Source organism: Strongylocentrotus purpuratus, unplaced genomic scaffold (assembly GCF_000002235.5).
Source record: "Strongylocentrotus purpuratus isolate Spur 01 unplaced genomic scaffold, Spur_5.0 spur5_scaffold_11, whole genome shotgun sequence".
NCBI lineage: Eukaryota > Metazoa > Echinodermata > Echinoidea > Camarodonta > Strongylocentrotidae > Strongylocentrotus > Strongylocentrotus purpuratus.
This window is the reverse complement of record NW_022145596.1, coordinates 29,124,700-29,150,592: the sequence shown is the minus strand read 5'-3', so window position 1 is coordinate 29,150,592 and position 25,893 is coordinate 29,124,700. Positions and strand designations below refer to the sequence as shown.

The 25,893-nt window shown below is 37.5% G+C and overlaps 1 protein-coding gene across 1 annotated transcript in view; it reads right to left on the bottom strand.

The window, feature by feature from the left end:
• Positions 1–1,551: 1,551 nt before the first annotated feature.
• The window catches only part of LOC100887864, a 41,921-nt gene continuing 17,579 nt past the window's right edge, over positions 1,552–25,893 (bottom strand). Inside the window, exons 6-12 of the mRNA XM_030981118.1 lie at positions 24,209–24,314; positions 21,794–21,929; positions 21,228–21,444; positions 16,505–16,701; positions 13,348–13,677; positions 6,801–6,891; positions 1,552–6,020 (exon numbers count right to left, since the gene is read on the bottom strand). Of these exons, the coding sequence (XP_030836978.1) occupies positions 5,471–6,020; positions 6,801–6,891; positions 13,348–13,677; positions 16,505–16,701; positions 21,228–21,444; positions 21,794–21,929; positions 24,209–24,314 (1,627 nt within the window). The 3' untranslated portion in view covers positions 1,552–5,470. The remainder of the gene's footprint in view (positions 6,021–6,800; positions 6,892–13,347; positions 13,678–16,504; positions 16,702–21,227; positions 21,445–21,793; positions 21,930–24,208; positions 24,315–25,893) is intronic.

Genomic DNA, 25,893 nt, shown 5'->3' with positions numbered 1-25,893 from the left:
GAAAGAATAATAATAATGAGCCCCCACCGCCCCCCCCCCCATGAACAACAAAAAACAAAGAAACATGATGTTGAATACAGTTTATAAAGAGGGTGGGAACTTATGATCCTTTTGATAAAATGTTTCTTATTGCCAGGTGTGAACCATGACACTTCTCCGTTCATGCTTTACTGAATAAGCCTCACCCTTCCCCAATGCATTTTCCCTATTGTCAAAACTACCCCCCCCCAAAAAAAAAAAAAAATAACAACAACAACAAACAAACAAACAAGAGAACAATTAAAACAGTATACGATCTATGATAATAATGGTGGTTAGACTGCTTTAGTGTTACTTGTATTTTTGCCATCGAATTCTTACTTGTATGTGTTTATCGCCCTCTCTGGCAAAGTACTGAATAATGATGGTAGTGCAATATTTTGGGGGGTGATAAATAGTGAAAATATGAAATAAGGTGGGTTTTGTCGGGGTGAGCAGTGGCGTAGTGGGGGTGAGCCGTATCGCTTGAGACTGAAGCTAACGGACTTAAACCCAATACCATAATCATGGTGTGGGTTTGTTTGCTACACTGAACTCGAAACTCATCCTTTTTTTGATTCATCGAAATATTTATACACTGTAATTCCTTATAGATTTGTTATGCTGAATCTTCTTTTTTTTTTAATCAGGAGGGGGGGATTGTGAGTGATACGTTAGATTGCGAGAGATAGAGAGAGGGAGAGAGAGAGAGAGAGAGAAAGAGAGAGAGGGAGAGAGAGAGAGGGGGGGGGGAGGGGAGAGAATATCAGAAAGACAAGAATGACGGAATGAAGAAGAGGTAAAGAGGAGAAATTGAAAACAATTTACAACAATGGGCGATACAACGAAAATCTGAGCTAGAAAGAACAATAAGAGCCACCCCTGTAATTGTAATCGTTTGTTTGTTTCACCGGGTAAGGGGGGGGGGGGGAACTAAAGCAACACAACAAAAAAGATAGAGAAATTGTGAGTATAATAACGTTGGATTGACAAAGAAAAAAAGAGAGAGAGGGAGATAATGGCAGAATGAGAGACAGTAAAATAAGAATGAAAGAAAGGAAGGCAAACATTTTGAAATGGAAAATAATCAAAAGAATCTGTGCGGAGAAAGAAAATCCGAGATAGAAAGAGCAAAAAGAAAGAAAAGGGGCTGAGCAGGATTTTACGAGAAGGAAAGAAAGAAAGAGGTTAAAGAGAACAGAGCGGACATAAAGGAAAAGCCAGCCCCCCCCCCCCAGCCATTGAATTGAAGGGGAAAAGGAGTAAAGAGAGAAATAGTGAAAGGGAGAAGATGGAGGGGGGGGGGGGGGGGTGGCAAAATGAAAAGAAAAAAAAGCCATCGATATTCATTGGTCTTGTTCTCTTAGTACTTTGTATCCACATCTTAACAGCAGAACCCCATCCTCACCCGGCCGAGCCCCCTCCCGGCACAAGTGCCCCCTTTTGACACCACTGATAACAAGCATGCTCCTATTGTCAGTGAAATTTAAAAAATAATTAAATACAAAACACAATCAGCATCAAGAGAATAAATGTTTGTTTAATTTTCAGCGTTTTTTAATATCAATCTCAGAAAGAAGGAATACTAAAGATAGAAAGAATACGTTATGATAATCTGCAATTACTGATACAACAAGAGATGCATATATATATTATTGATGGGCACTTTGGTCACGACGACATGATTTCGTTTCGAAAGAATGAAGTAAAGAAAAATAATTACTTTGGTTATATTGAAAGAAACGCATTGTTGCATAAAAATATGAACATCTACCTTATTCAATACTCCCTCCTTTACCAGTCCAAACACAATATCTACTGTACATATTAAGACGTTTCGTTGCAGTATTGCATATAAAAAAGATACACATTTGAAGCGCAAAGCATGGAAATAAATTGTATGTCCTTCGTTGAAGTACTGAACTATCCCTGTCAAAATATTTGGACATTGTTCAGCCTGCAATGTTTGAGTAGATTGTAGTCTAGGAATGGTCAAATTTGTCTACCAATATTGGATGTGCATCCCAATAACCATTTGTACTCTGCTGCTGGGCACACCATAAACCCTTAATTACCCGTAGCAGACTGCTAAATTAAGCAATCCCGGTACGGCCCATGATATTATAGTGAAACACATTTTGAAAGTGGTTGCTTTAGAATACTCAGCCAATATTTGCATTATTGAGTTTTTACAGATGTTTATCACTCAGATAGAGACCCTGTATTAAACATAGAGCTACAATTGGTTGCATCTCTTGGAAATTGAGGATGGTTTCAGAGTATACTTATGCTGGAGTCTACAAGAAATTAGTCCACTGCCTGAACTGTTTCTGTGTTGTGTGCCCAATCCCCTGAGAAAATAAAATACCCTCAACACTGAAAAGGAGGCATTCCTTTCATTTTTCTTCGGGGATTGTGCGCTTAGTTGGGGTGCTCTGTGTGGGATGAGTGTAAGGGAGGGGAACAAAGATGACTGAAGAAATAAATATATCTATCAAGGGACAGAATCTGGACAAACATGAAATGAGTTTTAAAGCCCCACTGTACTACTCATTGCTACTTACTCCCTCTATATAGAAAACAATGCCTAAGTGGTGCCAGTTGGTCCCCCATGATCCTCTTTTTCTTATGTAATTTGAGTGCTGAGTTGATGAGATGACCACCTGTCAGTGACCAGAAGGGTGGTCTAATCCCTCTTGGCCAAACTAGTGCAGACAGTCTTTAAAGCACAATGAAATCTTCCTCAACGAATTAAATCAATCATATATCCTTCAATCTATCATAGCTTTACAATCAATGGTAACGTACAAACTTATTCTATTATGACAAAGTACAATTCATAACGTCCTATCTGAGGGACGCAGTGTTTTTTCCACTGTAATATAGCCTGCATCTAAGAAAAGGGGGGGGGGCACGTTAACACACAAAGCAGGCTTCAGTCATCTGCCTGGGTTGAATTCGAACCCATGATCTCTAATTACGACAGGCAGACACTTTACCGACTGAGCAAACTCCCCTAATTACAATATATCTACATTTGTAACTTTTACCAAAAATATACACAACATAAGCTACTTACATTTGTATATATTGCATGCACTATTTCTTAATCTTATGTGTCAACAGTTAATAAGAAAGAAAAAAAATGAAATGTCCATATTTTTTTAAGTTCACACACAAGATCACAAGGCATTATTTTGTCCCAACAAGATATTGACAAAAACTTAGAGCAATGAATAAATAGTTTAAAGTCCATCCAGTGGAAAGAAAATGTTTAGGTTAACCCTGTCCTCATTTCTAAAGAAAATAAGCTTAAATTTACACTCAAAAATTAATCCTACTATTTCTAAATTATTAATATTCCCAAAGACATTCAGTACCAGTAAACAGATTTATAAAGGCAGTTCAGGTTTTTCAATTACATCAAATACAATTTCGATCATGTGAAAAAATGAGGGAAAAAAACATATTCATGCATAAACAGACACTCCCTATAACTTAAGAACTTAACACAGAAGAACATACCATGAATAAATACATCTATTATTGAACTTACTCAATCATTGTCAGACAATGTAGCTTATATTTTTGTTATCTCAAGGTAGTATTAATCTGTACAGCTGCAGTGACATATTAAAGATTACTGTAAGAACATCTGCTCATATTGCAGCAGCTTGCATCTTTTTCATACTTATAGCAACATTTAAATAGAAATAACTATAATTTATAATGTCTAAATTACAATATTACAATTACATGTATTTACATTCTTTTATCTTTCAAAGTGTGATGCATTTTTCAGTTCTTGCATCAAAATGATTTCATCTTCGACTTTTGAATGCATGTACAGAGCTAACACCTCTCTTAACTAGCTTTGAATAGAGTAATAAATGACTCCAAGACTTCACTTAATCCCATCTATAGGAATCAATGAAATTACACTAAAGAATACTATTAGTTGTTTTCACCAAATACATGATTAAGACCTAGATAAATATTTTCTTCAATTGCTGCCTTACAGCAATGCTTAGATTTTCAGCCATATTCCAGCCATATTTCAGGTTATGTTTTTGACAAAGGAAACTACAGGGAAGAACTTTGGTCCTATTTCAGCAAAAAAAGGAATTTACCTATGTGAGAGAAATTCTAAAATCATTTCTCTTCATAGGGGGGAATTCGAATACGATTAATGTCGTGGAACCTAGTTATAAAGTACACTTTCAAAACAAACTCTCTTTATAACAAAGTATCATTGCCGATCCACTTCTTAGAAGTTACAAGACATGAATCTACATTAGTCACTCTCCACCCAGGTGAATAAATGGGCACCCGGTAGGATGAAATTTCTTAAAGGCTTGTGCGCCTTATCATGAAAGCTGTGCCAAAGCCGGAGTGATTGCAGGGCCCTCAGTTAACGTTATCATAATCTACTGTTCTTAAGCCCTGATATAACAAGGTTTCAGTATATTAGCTACCTGGGTCCCTCAGAGTCCATTATAACAAGGATCTAATGTAGTTTAAAAATAGTCCAACAATATTGCTAATGCTTCATCTGTTCAACCTGTTAACTCTTACACTGCCATGAGACTGCTAGCGCGCTATTGTTATAGTGCCATGTGCACGCGAGCGTGCTATCGATTGAAAGCCACGTTCATGCTAGCGAGCCACCGCTACGGTGCTTTGTGCGCGCTAGCGCGCAGATGTAATAACAGTTATTGTTCATGCCCATTGCACCGTGTTGAGTGCTTTTGCAGCGCTATTGAAAGTACCGTCGCGTGCATCAGATTATCGGCTTTGGATTACGCGTCTTTGTATACAACAGTCAGATTGGATTTTCTCGAGTAATTTAGAGATTTGTTTTTGATATCATATATCATCATTATGCCTCCCCATCGCATTGGATTGGTTCGAAAGCTCACTGATAGTGCTTATTTACTTCAGCAAAATTACAAATTCATGAAATGATATTGGTATCAATGGAAAAAGGGTGAAATTTCCTACAACTCTCATGTACAATGTTTGTTTATACAACATACGAATGAGAAGTTATAGTGGATCAAACATAGTAAAGATTTTAAAAACACGCACTTGAACCAACCCTAAAATTAACTTGGCACGCAGGGGCTTTGTTGCTGGCACAATAGAGATTAGCACTGTGGCACTGGGTGCATTGTATGGGTGGCAGCTTAAGAGTTAACTACTGCATTCATTGATTGCCATAGGCTTAATACAAAGGACCACCGGGTTCCAGTAGGTTATGGGTTAAGCATGTGACAGCTTGGACTGAAGTCTATTTAAAATGCATCTGATACTCAAATCACATCGTTACTACCAGATGAACCCATTGCATACTATTATTGGAAGGTTCCTGTTTTAGATCAATGAGGAGAATAAGAATTCAGTAGTCATAGTCATCATGTTAACAGAAGTTTTCTCCTGACCTAGAATACGACTAGATAATGAGATCTTCAAAGAATCTTTCCATCACTCGCGAATGATGCCCTTCCCTTTGGACCCTAACATGACCTTCGTCGAACTCCTGACCACCCGACCTGTGTTGACCCCTGCTCCTGCTGCGACGGTAGTCCCTCCGCTGGTGCTGATGCTGGGAGAACTCCTGGTTGTCATGGTGATGCGAAGGATGCTGATGATGATGGTGGCGCCGAGACGAGGAGTTGTGCTGATGCCTACTACCAGATTGATGATGATGATGATGGTAACCATGGTGATGCCTGCGGTGTCGATGACTTTCCTGAGAAACAGCAGCTGAATGGGTAATAGAGTTGTTGTTGTTGTTGGAGGAAGTGTTAGTTTGAGACGAGGAATGTGCGAAGAGGACGAAGCTGTGACCACGAGGGCGTTTGTAGCAGCGACGAGCGCTTGATGAGTGATGGACGCAGCTCTGACAGAACACTCGGGTGCAGTGCTTACAACGGACGTAAACAGCACTGGCCGCCAGAGATGAGCAGTTGAACACTGAACATTTCGCTTCCAAGTTTGATCTGATGAGAAAAAGGTTTTAAAAGTTTTTTTTCTTTAAAAATCATCATTTGACAAACATGAAAATGTCAGAGAGAATTTGAGAAAAATACTTAACTAAGGAAATACCTAAATATTACATGTAGCAGAACAAAACAGAGGGAATTTTGATAAGCTTTTGCCTGTAGTTGAGAAGTCAATAAATCACTTCTAATTTTTTTTAAAAATGAAACGACAACCTTCAACCCTACGGTTGATAGAGAAATGTCAATCTTTTTGTTCACAACATCACTTTTTTATCACTGTCCTTTTTTTTCCTTTTCTTTTTACATTCATTAAGTGAATGAAACTTACTGTAAAAACTGCAACTGTACTTAAGGGGGGGGGGGGATTATAATAGTACCTACATGTATTTCCAACCCCCTGACAGGAATATTTGATGTTTTCGAAAATGTTTTCAACTGTTGCTATCAAATCTCATGAGTGACGTTGTGAACACGCAGAGTTTCAAAATTATTTTCCCCGAGACAAACTACAACACGTAATCGACTAAAGTTTGCTAACATAACAAAGAATGGGATGAAAGTCATTTCTATTACTTTATAATCACAACTGAAAATTAAATGAATTCCTAGTGGTGAGCAACAGATGATTGAAGACTACAAATCACATGGTTGGGAGTAAAGTTTATCATTATCAATGACGAGTAAAACAACTCTGCACTAAGTATTAGAAGAGTCCATTTTGAAAACAGCATATACTGCAACCACAAGCTAGGTGTAATATTCTAAATATGTCCCTACCTCGGATGAATGTGACCAGTAGGGGGCAGTATGCATCCTGTCTCCGCTGTATTTTCTTGGCTTTCGTCTGGATTCCTTGTTGTAACTTCATCTGAAACAAGGAAACATAAAATTCTTCATCAAAACGAGGAAGAAGGAATTTTTTACACAACTTTTTTTCCTGTCGCAGTACAGGTTTATTGCAGTAGAAAAGTAATATCATAAGTGCCATTTTGTGTGGTCTTCTCAACCACTACCAAGTTCTTAACCGATTGCTGATGGGATCAGTTTGGTCTCTGTATCAAGTCTATGGGAATCACAGAATTCAGTAATTGTCAGTTGATACTTGTAAAAGCTTCTTCAAAATAGTCTTTTTTGGGGTTAAAAGCAATTCTAGTTGTTTCATCACTGAAGTTCGTTCTGTTTCATTTGAAAGAACAATTTAGAGTATAAACAAAGAGTATTTATATTTCTCAGGTCATCTCCTTGTGTGATAAAAGATGACATACTAATAAATATTAAGTCTGTTACACTCTTAGGTGTTTCTACTCATTTAAATTCTATAAATACCCATAGGCTAAATACTTGTGACACATGTATGACACCAGTACAGCACGAAAGAGTTCCTTATTAAAGACATATAAAAGTGGAGCCTCGTGGGGAATTTGACACTGTTCGGGTGTTAACATAATAACAGGTGTTGTCAATCACTGGGATTAGCATTCAGATTTTATGACCAACAAGCTTTTATATATGTAATGCTCTGTTATTTCCCCTTCGGGTAAAGTCCTTATCTGACATGTGTACCACTCTCCGAGAGACGAGGGGGTATTTATTGAGTGGACTACGAGTTTGCTGTGTGCAGACTTGTATACCAATTAATGGTATTTCCACTAAGTCTGACTTCGGCGAACTTTAACTTCTGCGCATGGAAACTGCTGACCCACCCACTTCAAGAGACTATTACATCTGTTTGGAGCCAGAAGGCCTCTAACTCTCTGTGAAAGGATACGCGATAACACCCTTCTGGCTCCAAGCAGATGACTAAATCTTTAATCCTCTGTTTCTCTTGTATTTCTGCATCTATTAACAGCAAATTATTGTTGGAGTGGACTTAGCCTTTAAGTACTGTGCGAAATCGCATGAGATTCAAGCCTATTTTTAGAAGCCTCCCATTGAATGTTTCTTCAAGCAACATAAATAAGGAAACTAGACATAAGTGTGATGTCCTGGATTCCTGAAATAATATATCCTTGAAAGCTTTTCAACAATGAGGAATTATCTTTCAGTTTTTATACCATGGGTGTACTATAAGTGGATGGGTGATGGAAAGTGAAAAAATAAATCATGTTCAGCAAAATAATGATGACAAATAAAATATATCATGATGAGCAAAAAATTAATTATGATTAGCAAAATCAATCATGCACACATTTATTTACCAGCTTTTTGTTTTCAATTTTTTTCTTAAAATATTGGAACTCCGCCAAAAGAAATTAAAAGTCATCACTAAATATATTGAAATGAAATTTGAACATCATTGAGACTAACTTTATAAACACATAAAAGAAGAATGTTATTTTGCTATTAAGTGGGCAAGTTGACTACATCACTGGCTTTCATATATATCTGATAATTGTATCAATGCAATTTGGTAGCCCCAATAAAACTCTCCATAAACTAAAGGTAAGTCTAACAAATTTTGTCCCATGAATAAGAACTACATTAACAATTTTCATATGTCTGATATCAAGTTAAGAGCCATAATATTACTTAGATACAATAAAAGTTTCAAAGATTATTTCACTTTTTATATTCATGATGTTCATAATTCCATTATAATTGGTAACAAACATTTTTGGGACTCAAATTTCCTAATAACTTGGACCCAGGTACAAATGTATAAACAATACAGAAGTGTGGTCATGAGATTATGTTTTTTTTTATTGCAAGATGTATTTGACATTTTGTATTGTATTTACTTCGAGAGTTACGGCCCACAAGGTTTTAACATAGTTTTTTAGTAATAATAATAATAATAACTTTTACTTATATAGCGCTTTTCATAAAACATTTATATCAAAGCGCTTTACGATATTGATACAATTAAAACTTAACAGAGTAATGACAAGAAAACAAATGAATGAAAGTGAAATTATGAAACATAAGATAACAAGGTAAGGTAACAATATAAGAACTAGGTAACAATTTAAGAACTAGGTAACAATTTAAAAGCTAGGTAGAATATGCATTTTCCATTAGGTAGGTTTTTAATTTGGATCGAAACAAAGTAATATCAGAGATGGAACGAATGGAGGCTGGGAGAGAATTCCACAGACGTGGAGCAGAGCATGAAAAGGACCTATCACCAAAGTATTTTGTTTTTGCTTTTTTAACGGTCAAGAGAGTTTGATTTGCAGAACGAAGGGGCCTATTGGGTGTGTATAATTGAATCAGTTCAGAAAGATAATTTGGGGCATGACCATGAAGAGACTTGAAGGTTAAAAGAAGAACTTTGAACTGGATGCGAAATTGAATGGGGAGCCAATGCAATTGTTTAAGGGTTGGTGTAATATGGTCATGTTTTTTGGTGAGAGACACTAGACGTGCTGCAGAGTTCTGGATTCTTTGCAGCTTGGCCATATCTTTTTCCGGAATTCCATGGAGCAAGCTATTACAACTGTCAAGGAGTGAACTGATAAATGCGTGGACGAGGATTTCAGTGGATGACTTGGAAAGGAATTTACGAATTTTACCAATTTTTCTCAGGGCGAAGGATGCTTTACGACAGATACTATTTACATGGGGGCGCATTGAAAGGTTTTGGTCAAATGTGACACCTAAGTTAACAACTGTTTTGGAGGAATTTACAGAACCATTTGTTATTTGAATCGGAGGGACTTCTATTGTATTTCTTCTTCGGTGAGAAAACAGGTGGAGCACTTCCATCTTGTTGTCGTTCAAGAGAAGAAAGTTTTCAGTCAACCAGGAGCAAATGGCATGTAGACAATCTTCCAGTTTCTGCAACATTTGAAGAATTTGTCCAGACTTAACAGTAATATATAGTTGGGTGTCGTCGGCATATATCATCGAGGAGAAACCGTGGGAATGAATGATGTCCTCTAAGGGTGTCGAATAACATGTAAAAAGTACAGGGCCGACGACGGAGCCTTGTGGCACCCCCCACCTAAGCAGAGTAGGATCGGATCGTGAGCCATCGATGATCACTTGTTGGTATCGTCCAGTGATGTAAGATTTAAACCACTTGGTAGCAGTTCCAGAGACGCCAAAACGTGTTTCCAACCTGGATATAAGAACACGGTGATCGACAGTGTCGAAAGCTGATGTTAAGTCTAACAGTATGAGAATCGCATCATCTCCAGTATCCAAAGCACGAAGTATATCGTCTTGGACTCGAAGTAACGCAGTTTCCACGCTGTGATTTTTACGATAGGCAGACTGTCGGGATGCGAGAAGGGAATTTGCAGTAAGGTATTCAGTAAATTGATTTGAGACTACTCGTTCTACTACCTTGCCCAAAAATGGCAAATTTGAGATTGGTCTAAAGTTTCTCAAATTTTCTGCATCCAAAGATGGTCGTTTTAGGGTGGGATGAATCAAAGCAGACTTGAGTGCTGAAGGGAAAACTCCACATTCTAGCGAGTCGTTGGTTATGTCCGTGATGGCCGGAACCAGAAGCTCTATACATTGGCTAAGAATGGGTGCTGGTAGGGGATCTAAGTCACATGATTTCATTTTATGTGACTTGATGATCTTCAGTACATCTGCTTGGGAAACTGGCGCAAACTTATCAAGATGATGGTCACTGACTTCCACTTCAGCGATGTTGGAAGACGAAGTAAATGAAGATCTCAATAGATGAATTTATTGTCAAAAAACTTTGAGAACTTCTGAGTGATTTCAGCACTGGACTGATATGAGGGCAGTGATTTAGAAGGCTTTTCAGCTGTCATCCTGTCAATCACATTAAACAGTTGTTTGCTGTTGCTAGTGGATATGAGTTCGTGGAGATGCTGACTCCTAAAGCTATTGACTAGCTGGTTATATTCTCTCGTTGCTTTCTTCAGATCATCAGATACTACTGTTGTAGATGAGCACCTGGTCTTTTTCCAACGCCTTTCCCTTGCACGAAGAGCTTGTTTAGCCTTCCGGATTTCATGGTTGTACCAAGGAGCATAGGGACGCAGTTTCACTTTCCTTTGCTTGATTGGTGCGTGACGATCAAGATTTGACGCAAGAGAGTTATTGAAAACATCTACCTTCTGGTCAATGTCCATTTCTTCCAGTTTAGTAACTGCTTCAAAGGACTGGGTAATATCTAACTTGAATTGATCAATATCGAGTTCACGTAACTTATGAGCATGAACGATTTTAGTCGTTATTGGTGGTCTCATGAAGGGGAGTGAAAAGATGATCGCCGAGTGATCAGATGGCAAAGTCTGAGTTACCACAATGTCCCTGATTGACTGATCAGTTTCTCTCATGATGACCAGGTCAAGAGTGTGTCCTTTAATATGAGTAGGCTGGGATATGAGTTGACTCAAACCAGCCGACTCCAGTAGATCTTTAAAGTTATTTGCATCTGCATTTGTTTTATTGTCAACGTGAATGTTGAAATCCCCTAAAATAACCACCTGATTTATGAGCAAGTTGACCGATTCTAGCAGTTCTGAGAACTCCACCAGGAAACGTCCAAATGACTGGCCCCGCGAGCATGATGGAGGTCTATAGATTACAAAGAGTGAAAGGCTTCTTTGATCATTGGACTGGCCAGAGCGTAGAGTTACCTCAAGGCATTCAAATGTGTCAAACACATGTGGCTTCATTTTTGGAGAGAAGGAATTTCGCAAAATTACACAGAGACCACCACCTCTCTTTCCTTTTCGGGGTAGTTTTAGGAGTTTGAAGTCCTGAAGTGTATTCTGTATGTCTGCAATTGTAGGACCGTCCCTGCCATCGCCTCTGAGCCAAGACTCTGTGACAGCTAGGACGTCAAGACATTCCGAGATGATAAAGTCACAAACTTCAGTTTCTTTATTCATCAGGGATCGAGCGTTCCAAAGTCCCACTCTTGTTAGAGAAATCTTGTTCCCCTGGAGACTAGTGGCTGCTGGGATTTTCCTGAGGTGCTGTGATGGGTGTTTGCTCAGGGGGGCAGATGCACGTGGTGCCCTGGACGTGATGACCACAGGAATGTTAATTTCATGGGGCCTTGCTACATGAGCAGATTGAGGCATGATCAAGGATGAGTTCAAGTTCTGACGAGGCTTACCTCCCCGTCTTTTACGACGAGTTCTCTTCCGTTTCAATGACCTTCCCTCATCGTGTTGCGAGATTCCAAGTTCTTGTATGAGGCTTCTGACATTTGTAGGAAGCGTGGCATGTGTCATGATCCATGATGTCTGGTTAATAGACTTCATGTACCCAGGGTCATAGTGATGAATAACGTTTGAACGGGTAGGTGTGCTAGTAGATATGTTCTCATCCACAGATCCATCATGTTCATTTGGGCCAGGATTTGGACACACATCCCCACATTTCATAAGCTGGAGATGAAAAGATGATGATGCGTTAGCGTAGTATGGGATTGGGAGTCCAGAAAACTTCCTCAATAAAGTGGGATAGTTTGAAAATGTCTGGAGATCCTTGTACATGTATGTATGTGTAATACATGACAGTTGAAAGTTTGGTAGAGAGTGGCTACATACCAGTACAATAAGATGAATAGATAACAGCTTAAGTAGCTCCATTGTCCCATAGAAATGTAGGACACACAGTCAATAGAACAAGTTCAAAGGCTGACTGACCATGATGAATAAGTAGCCACAGCAGAGGCTCTTATCATGGCTGACCGTAGCAAGCTCATGCACACTTCAATACAAACTGGGTGAAATTTCTCTCTCTCTAACTGAAAGAAAACTGCAGCAAGAATCCGTTCAAAACTTTGCCAAAACAGTCCAGGTTGCTTGATTAGTACAATGATAACTTCAAGTTAACATAAGAAGGTCAAGAACATAGGTAAATAATGCAAAATTCAGAGAGCTGAAAAGAGAGCAGCCTGTTTGGGCTCTCGATCTCATGAAGTATTTTTCTTTTATCATATATCATTTTCCTTTTATCGTAGAGGTGTCGTGGTCGAGTGAATATGTCACTTGACTGTCGATCACAAGGTCCGTGGTTCGAGTCCCGCCATGGCACTAATGTCCTTTGTCATGACATTGATCTAAATTTGCCACACTCAACCCAGGTGATGGAAATGGGTACCTGGTAGGAATTAATTCCTTGAAATGCTAGAGCGCCGTAATGGCCGCCTTGCTAAAGCCAGGGTAATAATCAAGCAGCGCCAGGAGCGTCACAAAACGACATGTGCGCTATATAAGAAGCCACCATTATTATTATACACGAACATGAACATGTGCATTTGTATAATTAAACTATAACATTGTCATTGTTTTTTGTTAATTGATTGAGAAGAATGAAATGAACCATTGAGCCATTGTATGACATAGAGAGATTATCAATGAATATGTGATGAAAGTCTACCCACCAGAAGACGAGGGGGCTTCCTGGATCTCTCCTCCAACAGCACCATCCTCGGCAGCATCTCCTGAACCCTGTCCTCTCTCCATCTCGGCGACAACCTCTCGAACAGACACCCTGACGGACGTCTCTCCCGCTTCGTGCACGCCGGAATCTCTTCTTCCTTCCTGGCATGATGGGGAGGGGTTGGCGTTTGGCGACGACCAGCCTCCACGATTGGACCAAGCGGACCTCAGAGGAAGGTCAAGTTCGAGGTCACTGACATCGCTGAAGTCAGGGCTGGCAGCAGAGGAGGAAGAGGTGTCGCTGCTTGCATCACTCACGTCTTGAAAGGCGTCTGTAGACAATACAAAAAAGATGCATACACTAATATCTTGATGTTGGAACACTCTACAATGTTGCTTACTTATAACAGCTTGAAAGATTCATCCTTTTACAAAAAAGCATTATTCTGTCAAATGATGAACTTATCCATGGTCTGAAATTTCAGCAAACTGCCTTTTCTCATCCTGAGAGCTGTCTCAGCGCAGTGTTTTCCATTCATAGCAGCACCGTACCATTTTACTAATAAAGTCACAATTTATATAACAGTCATGAAAGTCAGATATTAGGTAATAAAAAAGTAATAATCCTGCTAACTTTGGGTATTGATATGAAAGCTTAACAAGAGCAGGGTGTATAGTAGATGATTCACATAAAATATAACACCTTTTTTTGTTGTTTACAAAGTAAAAGTGAAGAACTTGGGACAAATTATGCTGTTTTATTGTTTCATATTGCTTTGTTTTGTTTTGTATTGTGTTATGTTCTGTTGTATTGTGTTGTGCTGGGTCGTTTTGTGTTTTGTTTTGTTTCTTTAAACAAACAAAAAAATTCTTGTAGAAATTGAGTTCTCTTGGATTCTATGACTATCAAAGAGATCATATATTAGTTTCTTAAAATTAGTGCATAAAAGTCTTGAAGATTCCACTACTTCATACAAAACAAAAGGAAGAATATAAATACAGGATTTGGAAGAACTGTGATAAATATTTTTTGCAAATGAAATCCAAACCACTACGGTATATCAATAATGTGGTTAAGCGATAGAGAGTGTAAGATCCTTGAAATAAATCATAATATATTCAAGAAGTTTCACATTGTAATAAAATTAACCAACCCCGGATGTTGTTTAAAAGGCAGGTCCATCCTGTATCAAAGTTTTTAATAGTGGATAGATGAGAGTCAAATCAGTGAAAATTGAGGAAAATCTCTGTGATTTCTCTTGTAATCATGCTTCCCCTTTTGTGTAGTAAACATTTCAGAAATTTCAATTGTTGTCCAAAGAAAATGTATCATCACACATGTAGCTGTGCCTTTGATATACATGTAGGACACACATTTTTACACATTCCCTTTTATAATGTACAAATGTATCCTGCCTGTGAGACTCTTAATCTACCGGGTTGAGGTGACTCAAGTAGGACTTTTGCGGTCACAGAAACCCCATAGAATTAACTTGTCTCTTGAATAAAGATAATGTATACAGTAAGTGTTTTACATCTTCAAAGAAATAAAACAACAACATTTGACAAAGGACATACATCTTGCTTGATCTACGTATCAAAGAAAATACCAGTTTCTAATATTAGCTCTATCTTTGTCTAGAAGACTAGGGCCACGAAACACAAAGCTCAGCTATTGATCGTACAATTGATTTTAGTGATTGATTGCCCATAGTGAATAATGCAATCAATCACCAAAATAAATCAACTGCTAAGCTTTGTTTTACAGAGCCTAGATCTAGATCTGATTATAGCTGATTCACACCGTTTGAATTTAAATAGTGAACGTACAAAGCATTCTATCTCCGAAGGAAATTTAAAAAATTCAATATCAGAAAGGAGACTCTTCTCTTCTTCTATGATCTTCTATGGTCTCACCTCTCAAAATAAAATGCAACTGATGAGGGTAATGAAAACTACAAGTAAGGTAACTAAATTGGCTTATCGGTTAAACAACTCGAAGAGATAGCTGAATCAGGGAAAAGTTTAATCACATCACTGAGGATGAAACTCATCCTCTACATATATGCATATTGTTTTCAACAAATCAAGGCGTGTCCGGCTACTGAATGTCAAAACAAATAGATTTAGGGGGTCATTTCTCATACGAGCCATGACATTGTACAATGACAGGTTCAGGAGGTAATTACTCTGGGTGCACTCATCCACATGTATGTTTATGTTAGGCCCAGGCGCGTACGCAGGATTTTTTCAAGGGGGGGGGGGGGGGTTTAACATTTATAAATCGGGCTGAAAATTTACACACAAAAAATTACCAAAGGGGGGTTTAACCCCCCAAACCTTCCCCCCCCCCCCCCCCCCCCCTGTGTACGCGCCTGGTTAGGCCTATACATACTCATTTTAAATTGTGTGTTGTATTTATTCCTGATTTTGTATAAATTGATTGCATGTTAAGGCGAGGCGTCAAAAATAAATATACCAGCCAGCGGCAGCTAACTGCACTTGTGCGTCCTGGCTGCATTTTTTAAATTAGCTCAGCCGGCTACCGCTGGCGGTAGGACCCTCAATTAACTCATGATGTCATCATAATGGTCTCCGAACAAAAGCATGCGCCGGCTGCCGCCTTTCGAATGGAAACCGAGCCTCAGATCCCAGCCTGGCGCAAGCCGGCTGGGCTAATAAGTGAAAAATAATTGCCCCAGCCAGGCTTCGGCCGTAATTGCAGCCTCGATGCGCCAATACGTGAGGCGGCAGCCTGCTGGTATCGATATTTTTGACGCCTCGCCTAATTAATGTTATATATATTTGCAGCAACAGCTGGAAGGTGACTTTTATGCCACGTTATTTTGTGCATGAATTGAATTGAATTAAATTCTATCAATTTTACTTTCTCTTTTAAATCTCCATGATCATTCGACTAGAAAAGTGTTTTCTTCTATTCTATAGATCACACAGTTAAAGCCTATCTGCACTAGATTCAACAAAAGGGATTAGACCTCCCTGCATGATATGACAGGTGATTATCTCATCAAATCAGCTCTCAATTAACGTAAGAAAAAGGGAACCATGGGGGACCAACGGTCACCGATTAGGCATTGTTTGCTATATAGAGGGTGCAAGCAGCTATAAGTAGTGCAGGGGGGCTTTAAAAGAACCAACCTTCTTCATTTTGGCTTGTGTCTCTCTCTCCGGGCCTGCGTCTTCCACTGTGTACATACAGGTCACACCTTCCGCGGGTGCCGTCACCATGGCATTGACATAGAGGGAGCACTTGACACACGGATGGGTCGATCTCATCTAGGTCTCCCACACTGTCAAAGATGATCACATCTGGTCTCTGCAGTCTCTGCCTAGGTCTACTGAATATCAAATTAAAAAGAATATTCTCAAAATATTTAATTGTTTGTAATGCATTAAAGGGACTTGGTAACATTGTTCAGATGAGAGAAAATGGTGCTAAGATAGTGACTTCAATGTTAAATGTACAATTAAAGATAATCTGACAGTCTTAGTGAAATTATAGAAATTGGGAAAAAATGATCTGATCGATTCCTTAATTCTCCCAATTATATTATTAGAATTTATTTACATTTTAGGTGAATGTAAATCGTCACAAAGCATCAAAATGGCTCTACATTCCATTACAGATATTTAAGTGTTGACAGATTTTTTATAGCCTGTTTTATGTCTTATTTTCAATGAAAAACGGTTGGGAAAATTCAAAAATGGTCAGCAGAATTTACTGTGAATCACTGTTAGAGGGAGTTTGTGGTTTGAGAATTTTCTCAGGATTTTTTTACTGTTAGAGGGTAAGTACAGTAGAAGGAATATAATAAGTAACATTTCATACAAAAATTACATATTTTTCATCAACCTTCAACAATGTTACCAAGTCAATTTAGAGTGAAAGTCTTACAATAGTTTCCTTTTCACATGATTTGTAAGCTAAAAAGAAACACACACAAATACAAAATGAGAAACATTGTCATTGAATATTCCTTGTTAGAGCGAGACGCAGAAACTTTATCTGGGCCAACAAAGGGCAACCACAACTTTATGTTAATATCCAGTCTTGCTAATATATTGTAAACCCTTCTCTCTCTTCAAATATTTACGTTTAGGAATGACTTACTTTATATAAGATTATGAGTCTAATATGATGTTTTTTTTATTTAATTTTTGTTTTAATGTAATGATGTACTCGATATTTTTTATCAGATTTCACTGAAAATATCTTACACATTAACAGCCATAAAATTTTCAGTCAAGAGGTACTTTTGGGGTCGGGGTTTGAAGGATCGCTATGTCATACTATTATATTATGTAGATACCGGTATACAGATCTGCATTTGCATTATACAGCAAGATTGTGACATTTTGTGATGATTAATTTCTTGCTACACAAACTGTTTAAAACTTTTCCAAAAATACAAATTCTCCTCTTTCACTTTTCTAAGTTCATTAGATAACAAATGCAGTAAGATTGATAGCGATACCACTCATCTTTCAGACATAAAGAGCCAGGGAGTTGAAATGTGAAACCAAAGTCATCAATAACTGTAAATCTAGTCACGCGACCACCGCAAAAATTACGAAATTATGATAAAGGAACTGAACTAGTTTTCAAGGGTTATTATTGTCGATACTAGTTAAAAATCAAAACAGAAAGCAATACTTTTTTTCCTAACAGGAAAGTAACGGCCCTGGAATTGCAAATTAAATATCTTTCTTTCCTGTCTGATTGGCGAACTTGCAACAGTATCATGTTACTATTCAAAGCTTAAATTGCACTGTATCTATATCATAGCGTCGGAAAGTTAGTTTACATATCATTCACTACCAAATACAATGAATCCAAAACAAGTTATAGTTGTTAGCAAAGATGGTCATGAAAATAAGGGTGAGATAGTCATTGGAATATAATATTAAAAATGTCCAAGTTAGACCCCTGATTTGACATACATGTATGTGTGTGGTTAATTAAAGTTCATGTTGTTTATGTATATCCCCTGGAAAATGGGTTCAATAATATATATCTCTTTACCCTTTGCCAACAAATACAAAATAATATTTTTTCTTCAATTCCTTGGCCCAAGGCCAATGGTCTTACCAAAACGGTCAAAGCATTAAAAAAATGTCTTCCTAGTAAGAACTGGCTCACATGAGTCCAACAATTCCTTTATACAGGGTAACAAGAAAAAAACCTCAATAAAATGTTATTATTCTGGAATCCTATGAATTAATTTCGAGCAAGAAAACTACATTTTAACTAGAAAGCAACACATCGACATGTGACAACATACTGTATGCTATTAGTGGAAACACTTACCATATTAAGGGCAGATAACTTTCAAGAATTTGAGAAAAAAAAGTCAGTGTTTTGTTTGTTTCATCACTTTGTGGTATAAGAGTAAGACAAAAAAAGTTTCTGCGTATACCTTTTACAATACAAATTTCCTTTAGACATTATAGTAACCTTTCAAGGTTAAACATATATTCTTTGTTTTCCTTTTTTTTTTCTTCTTAAAAAAAATCTTTTCCCGTCGTAAAGAAAAACCTCTTTCATTTAAAAAGAAATTATAAAAGAAAATAAAGTGAAATAGACTTGCACTGTTAGTGCTAATAATGAAACGATTACCAATGATAAACAGGATATTACTAAGTGTGAATTAGTTTGGAAAATATCTTCATAAGTTCATTGTGTATAAGCTGAACACAATATCTCATGACCTGATATTGATGTTTATATGACGTTGGAAAGTAAGTGTCATGTGATTTTTAGATCATGTGGCTCGTATATATATCTGTCCCATTGCCAGCAGAGTTTTGGGCATGAAGGAAGACGGAACAAGAAGTTAAAAAATTGCACATCATATCCTTGAATGGTTTTAGTACATGCATGATGTATGTTTCCCCTTTAAGAGTAAAGTGCCTTTTCATCATGTAAATAAAGCAGTAAACAAAACAAAGGATAATGATTTGCAGTAACCCAATATAACTTTTAGTCAAACCCAGGATGAGACTACATTTAATTTATTCTATCAAAGGTTGTTTACAATTTGGTTGTACTTGGTAATCTTCATTAATTTCATTTTTCCTTTTGATTTAGAGGTCTGACAAATATATTTTAATATTTGAAAGTGAAAGTGATTCTTAATTAACTGAAGTGGTAGCTGATTAATTGATCCGATAATGATTCAATGAGTTTTTTGAAGGTTGTGTGCACGCCCAACAGGAGAGAGAGGGAAGTCCAGATCTTTTTCCCATAGATGTGTTTAACCATGCACACTAAACTTCATTTCCTCATTTAAAGATTTTAAAGCTGTGTGCAGCGGTAATCTCCAATGTTTAAGACTTTAACATTTCATACACTTTAACATTTAGCTTAAAGGTAAAGACCAGTATTGGAAACGCCCCAATTTCAAAAAATGAAATGGAAGCTCTCATTACCAATCATGTGAAAGAATATGTTTTGACTAATACATGATGATAAAAAATTTGCCGGGAAACCGCCTACTAATTCATATATTTGGTAAATTTGTTTCTCTCATGGTCTGTGAGAGATATAGGGTAGTCCCATATACATCTTTCTGTGTATAGTGCTTGTAACTTTACGAAGAATGGGCCAAATTTCTTATCATTTTGATGATTCCAGAACCTTGCAGATGCTAGATGCTAGATGATCAACCTTTTCTGATCGATTTCATAACGTTTCTTTCACAATGCAATCGCATGACCATAACTGGTCTTTACCTTTAAGTATGTAAACTGGTTGTACCCAAACCAATGTAGAAATTCAGAGCGCTGATGTCATTTACAGCAAGGTATGATACAAGGAAATACCATATTCTGTATGTAGTATATAAACTGCATCTTACATTTTCACACATGTGAACGATTATACAGATAGATGGAGGGCTTAGGTGTCAATGTGCAAGATGATATCGATGGTGTGACTTCCTTTAATAGTAACATTGATTTACAGAATATAATTCCTCTTGTAGCACTTAAAATACTTTAGGAAGTTTTGCTAAGCTAGACTTACATGTATTGCTGTATTGGAAAGGGAGAGTGAGTGGGAGCAAAGATCACAGGGAAATGAATTTGATCTACAAATTCTATTTAAATTAATTACAGATGGGTTCAAATTCCATTGTCATACTTCCTGAAAAAAACAGGTTTGTTTTCAAGCAGGGCCTTTACAAATTTGGGAGAAAAGAATCATTGTACAATTTTTCATGTAGTTCATTACGAGTACCTCTTTTTCACTTAGTCAGAATTCAGCACTATCAAAGTACTAGCCAGCACAGGATATTGGGAATTTGTTTTTTACTTCTACAGCACAAATTTTGGTTGTGCAATGTCCTGTATTGTGCGTGCAAAGTCGTGCCATTTTGTGGCATGCAGCTCGGTCAGCAATGTAATTTGTGCCATGTTGTGAAACTATTTCACTTCATGACATCAGGAGCCCCCCACGGCACATTGATGCCAAAGTAAAGCTGTTCATGAAAATGGCACACAAAATTAATTGTGAAAATTTGTTGTCTTTTATTATCATTATCATCAATAACATCATCACTAATCATTATGAAAATCATCATTCTCATTGTCATTATTGTTATCCTGACCTCTTGCCAGCAGCATCATTACTAACCACACCATGCATTGGCTTCCAATGACTCTCAAATAGCCCATAGCATTCCTTAAATTCATCATCATCATCATCATCATAATTATCAGTATCATCACCATCATCATCGTCATAATTTTCATAATAATTATCCTCATCATCATAATTATCATCATCATCCTTATTATTCAAAATACCATACATTGGTTTCCTTACGACTCTAAAACAGCTCACATCATTCAATGCATTTACCTAGCTGAGGAATGTCTGCTATGTTGACCAGAAGCAGCGGTCATCTCGGGGTTGTGCCGTCGGATATCGGCCGCTTCTACCTCCTCACCACTAGGTCCAGAGTAGCTGGTCTCAGTGGCAGGTAGAGACTGGTCTTGCTGCTGGTGGTCCTGGTCCTGTAGGCCACCCCCACAAGGTTCACTGGGCTTGTGAGAAGCATTTTCTAATCGTTCAGGATCTGTTGTTGACAAATTGGAAATTAGAAGGAATATGTGAATATTGATTGGCCCACCAATGAGTCTGTTTCCGCAATTTTGTAAAATGTTTGGTGATGCTATTAAAAACAAAGCAAAATGTGTTGCCTATCCTTACCTATTTCTCATTACTTGTTCATTGTTCTATTTCTCCTCCTCCTCCTCTTCCTCCTCCTCCTCCTCCTCCTCCTCCCTCCCCCTCTCTTTCCCTTCCCTTCCCTTCCCTTTCCTTCCCCTCCCTCCTCCGCCACCTCCTCCTCCTCTTTCTTCTCCTTCTCCTCTTCCTCCTCTTTTCATAGTTCTCTTTCTCCTCCTCCTCCTTTTTCTTCCTACCTTGGCATTCCATGACAGCTCCATGTGTAGCTATGGCCTTTTGCAACTCCTGAGGTAGGTCACAAACAAGATTGTTCCTTGCACAAGGACTGAAGTCATGCTTGGGTAGCTCTGCTATGAACGTCTCTATATCACACTACATGATGGGGAAGAAACAATACTTTAAGTCCCACTGTAATACTTGTAGCTACTTGCTCACTCTATAAAAAATATAGAAAAACAATGCCTAATCGGTGACCATTGGTCCCCCATGATCCTCTTTTTCTTTTGTTAATTGAAAGCTGAGTTGATGAAATAGCCACCTGTCAGTGATTGCCCTTGGTGGTCTCATCCCTCCTAGCCAAGCAAGTACAGAGGGCCTTTAAATCAAACCTGGGTAGTACAGAGACATGGCCAAGTATATCACAACACTTTCTGTGATCTGTTTTGGCAGCAACCAACTGTACTTTACTTTGATGTGCCCCATTGTGAATGAAACATTGGAAGTGACTTTAATACTTGATGCTTAAATGTGCCATACGAGGTAGGTCAACAATATATACATGTATAATTCTGAGTCTGATAACAGCATTATTCAATATATCTACAAATAAGGACCAACACAAAAAAAGAGTGTACGTCCTGGTGATTGGGTGTCCCCCCCCCCCCCCTCCCCCTTTTGTGTTGGCTTATCTGCTAGCCTACAGTTATAGGCAGAGTCACATGAAAAAAACTTTGGGCTAATTAGCTTTCTACAATCAAGTGCCTTTTGGAGGATATATGTATATGAGTATACCAAGTTTTACGAACTATAAGAAACATCAGAGAAGGAATTTTGATTATGTGTTATCAAATAAATGTTCCAACAGAAAAGTTTGATAAGAAGCCAACATTAATATTTATCATTATTATCACTTATTTGGCAAAGACAAAATCAAGAAACAGTATCTACAAAACAACAGTCAGATATAAAATGAGTCACCTGAAGGTCTACTTTTCCAATCCATATGATTTTTCATAAATAAGTAGCACAGAATAGCAAGATACAACAAGTAATGAATTGCAAGTGTATTAAACTAGAGAAAAAGAAACAGAAAATTGCAAAGGACACAAATTCTGACCTGGAATATCGTTCTTCTTCTTTTTTTGTTTTGTTTCTCTTTTATCATATTTGGTTGAATAAAATGCATACTTTGACCAAATGTTTGCATAATTCCACCTTGTCCTCAAAGTATGTCTAAAATACTTTCCAGGTTTGTGTTGTTACCTAGTTAAACATTGATATTGAGGTTTAAGATAACATTATTCAACATCAATTTCATCGATGGCTAATTCTCAAAATATTAATATAACACAGGTCTTAGAAAAAACACATCTACTTGCATGCAAAAAATGGAATTAGAATCTGTATACCAAGTGGACTCATAAATACTAGTCTTCTTTTGGCCTGTGGAACTAAACCGAAGTACCTGCAGAAATATTATACTACCGTTATATCTTCAGTCATATCAAATATCAATATCTCAATGCCAACATAAGTTTATCACTAGCTATCTTATATTCCTACATTCCTATTTTAGAATAATAACTTCATACATAAAACTTATTGATACGCTCTCTCTTTTTCGTTGCCATTTTTCTTTGTACAGTTTGATAACACAGAGACATTTGTGAATTTCCCTGTACTGAAATTTCATATTTAGAACATAATGCAGTAGAGTTTCGTCTGCATTATACTTTTTCAGCTCACCATCGCTTACTGGCGGTATTGTCCTGATGAATTTACGTGTAATATCACCCATATCAGAAACGTGGTTTAAGCAATTATAACAATGGCACATTTTAAATTTTGTTTAATCACTTTTCCAGGTGTTGTTTAACGTTCACATTAATCCTGCATCAAACATTCTCAAGTTAGCATTTTGTTGAGTCATGGTCTAGTGGATACGCCATCAGACTGTTGATCAAATGGTTCGCAAATCATGTCCCAACCATGCCACTAACGTTGTTTGACCAGACATCTGCATTTGGGGCTCAGGAAGAAATGCCAATTGATGACTTTAGACATTTTGGCCATAGCATATTGAGAGAGACAGTGAAGGCAAGCACGGTCAAAGGTCAAACTAAAGAGCTCTGAATGGTTTCCTCCCCTGAAAAACTCTATGGGGGAACTATTTGGAGTCCAATACAATAACTGATCAATTAGGAGAAACTTTGGGTGATGCAACTATTTCTCTCAACTAGCTATGAGTTTGGCTAAAGCCAAGGTAATGGCATAATACTACGTAGGCACCTAGAGCATTCCCTGGCCTGCAATGACGTGTCCCGAGATTAATACTGGTATCACCATTATTATTAAATTCCAAAGCTTTGTGTACAAATTTTGTCTGACAGACACGCTTATCTCAGAAAAAAATCTTTTATTTGCCTCAATACCTTTAGAGAATCCATCTTGAGCACCACCTCGTAATCAGGACCCGAGACGAAGGATTGGCAAGCCATTTTGAGCTGCTCAACCCTGTCCATCAGTTCTCCAATTCTCCTATGAATGACACAGAAATAAATTCATATTTCATTTATTGAAAAATAGCTTTAAAGATATTTTGAAGCTTTTTATCTTGCACTTCAATAGCTGAATGAAATGCCAGAAGGTAAATTCAAACAATATAAATGGAACAAAGGGAACGAACTCCTCATGGAGGCGAGATGTTACTGCCACCTCTGTTTGCTAAATGTACATGTTTTGTGTTGTTTGGAACTCTTCAATTTTACGACTTAAGTAAAATGGCTGTAATTTTTTTTTTAATTGTAAGTTTACTTTTCATTATACTATCTGGACCCCAAGGAAGAACAGTTTTGTGATGTTAACAATTTTGAGTGGGCTATCCAGTCATTCACAATATTCTTGATTTGTATAAGTATTTTTCTTTTTTGTTTGTATTGATTTTTATATTGTGATTTGGAAGAAAAAAAACCATATCATACCATTTATTCATCATAGCCTTATAAACCGACTTATAACTTAGGCTGGCATTATGTTATTTCTTATTTGGGCAGCCAAGCGCAGCTGATCTCTCAAAATTACTTTGGGAGACCTTTGGGAGACTTTGGGATATTGCATCACAATGTTATGTGTGCTATATCAGAGAACCATGATTGTTTTAATGTCCCTCCTGATACCACTTTACTCTGTAGAATTTCATCAGGATTTCCTGTGTTAACACTTGTAGAACCACGCCAGGAAGAGGCACTCAGTTAAATACACAAATATTAACAGCCTGCAAAAATATTAAAAACTCTGATGATGTCTAGTGGTTCTTTCTGCAGTATTTTGCAGGTTGGACGCTCTATGCATTTAATGAATTTCCAGAGTCAATTACAGTAACGACAGTTATAAATAATACAGGCTCAGAGTCAGTGAATGAAATACATGGGAGCAGTGAGCGATCTACCTCTGGTGAATAGAAAAAGAGCTCTTGTGAACTGAAGAAGGGTTGTGGTAAAAAATAAATATAATACTTATATGTTAGAAAGTCCTAAAAGAGCTCTCGTGAACAGAGAGGTATTTTGTACATTGCCTAAAGTGTTCATGTACAGGTACTATCAATTTAATGTGTGGGAGCTTTTAACAATAAAACTTTAATTAACCTTCTCTATGCTTGTAGTGTTACTTTACACAATGAATGAACATTGTATCTCTTTTGCAAAAGACTTTTGATCTCAAAAAATTGCAAGTCTACAACAATGGACATGTATCTTCAGGTTTGAAATTTGAAGTGACAGGTTTGCACCAAAGAGCCCATCTTACCCCTCCCAGGCTCCCCCTGGCCATGGACCATAGCCAACAGGATTTCACTTTACCCACCAGTTTGGATACTTTCCAAGTTGCAATTTTACATGTTTGAATTTTGTTGTGGACTACTCTGTTATATGCCCTGCTACCCCTTCTTCTTCATGTTCTTTGATATATCATTGTATCCCACAATATGGCAATCCTATCAAATTGCTAGTTTACATCCTTTTGGGGTACCTGCAGAATCGGTTTGAATTTCTCATCTGAAGCACCAGCTCAAGGGTATGATACCGCAAGGTTATGATGGTAATATTTTTTGGGAGTCCTA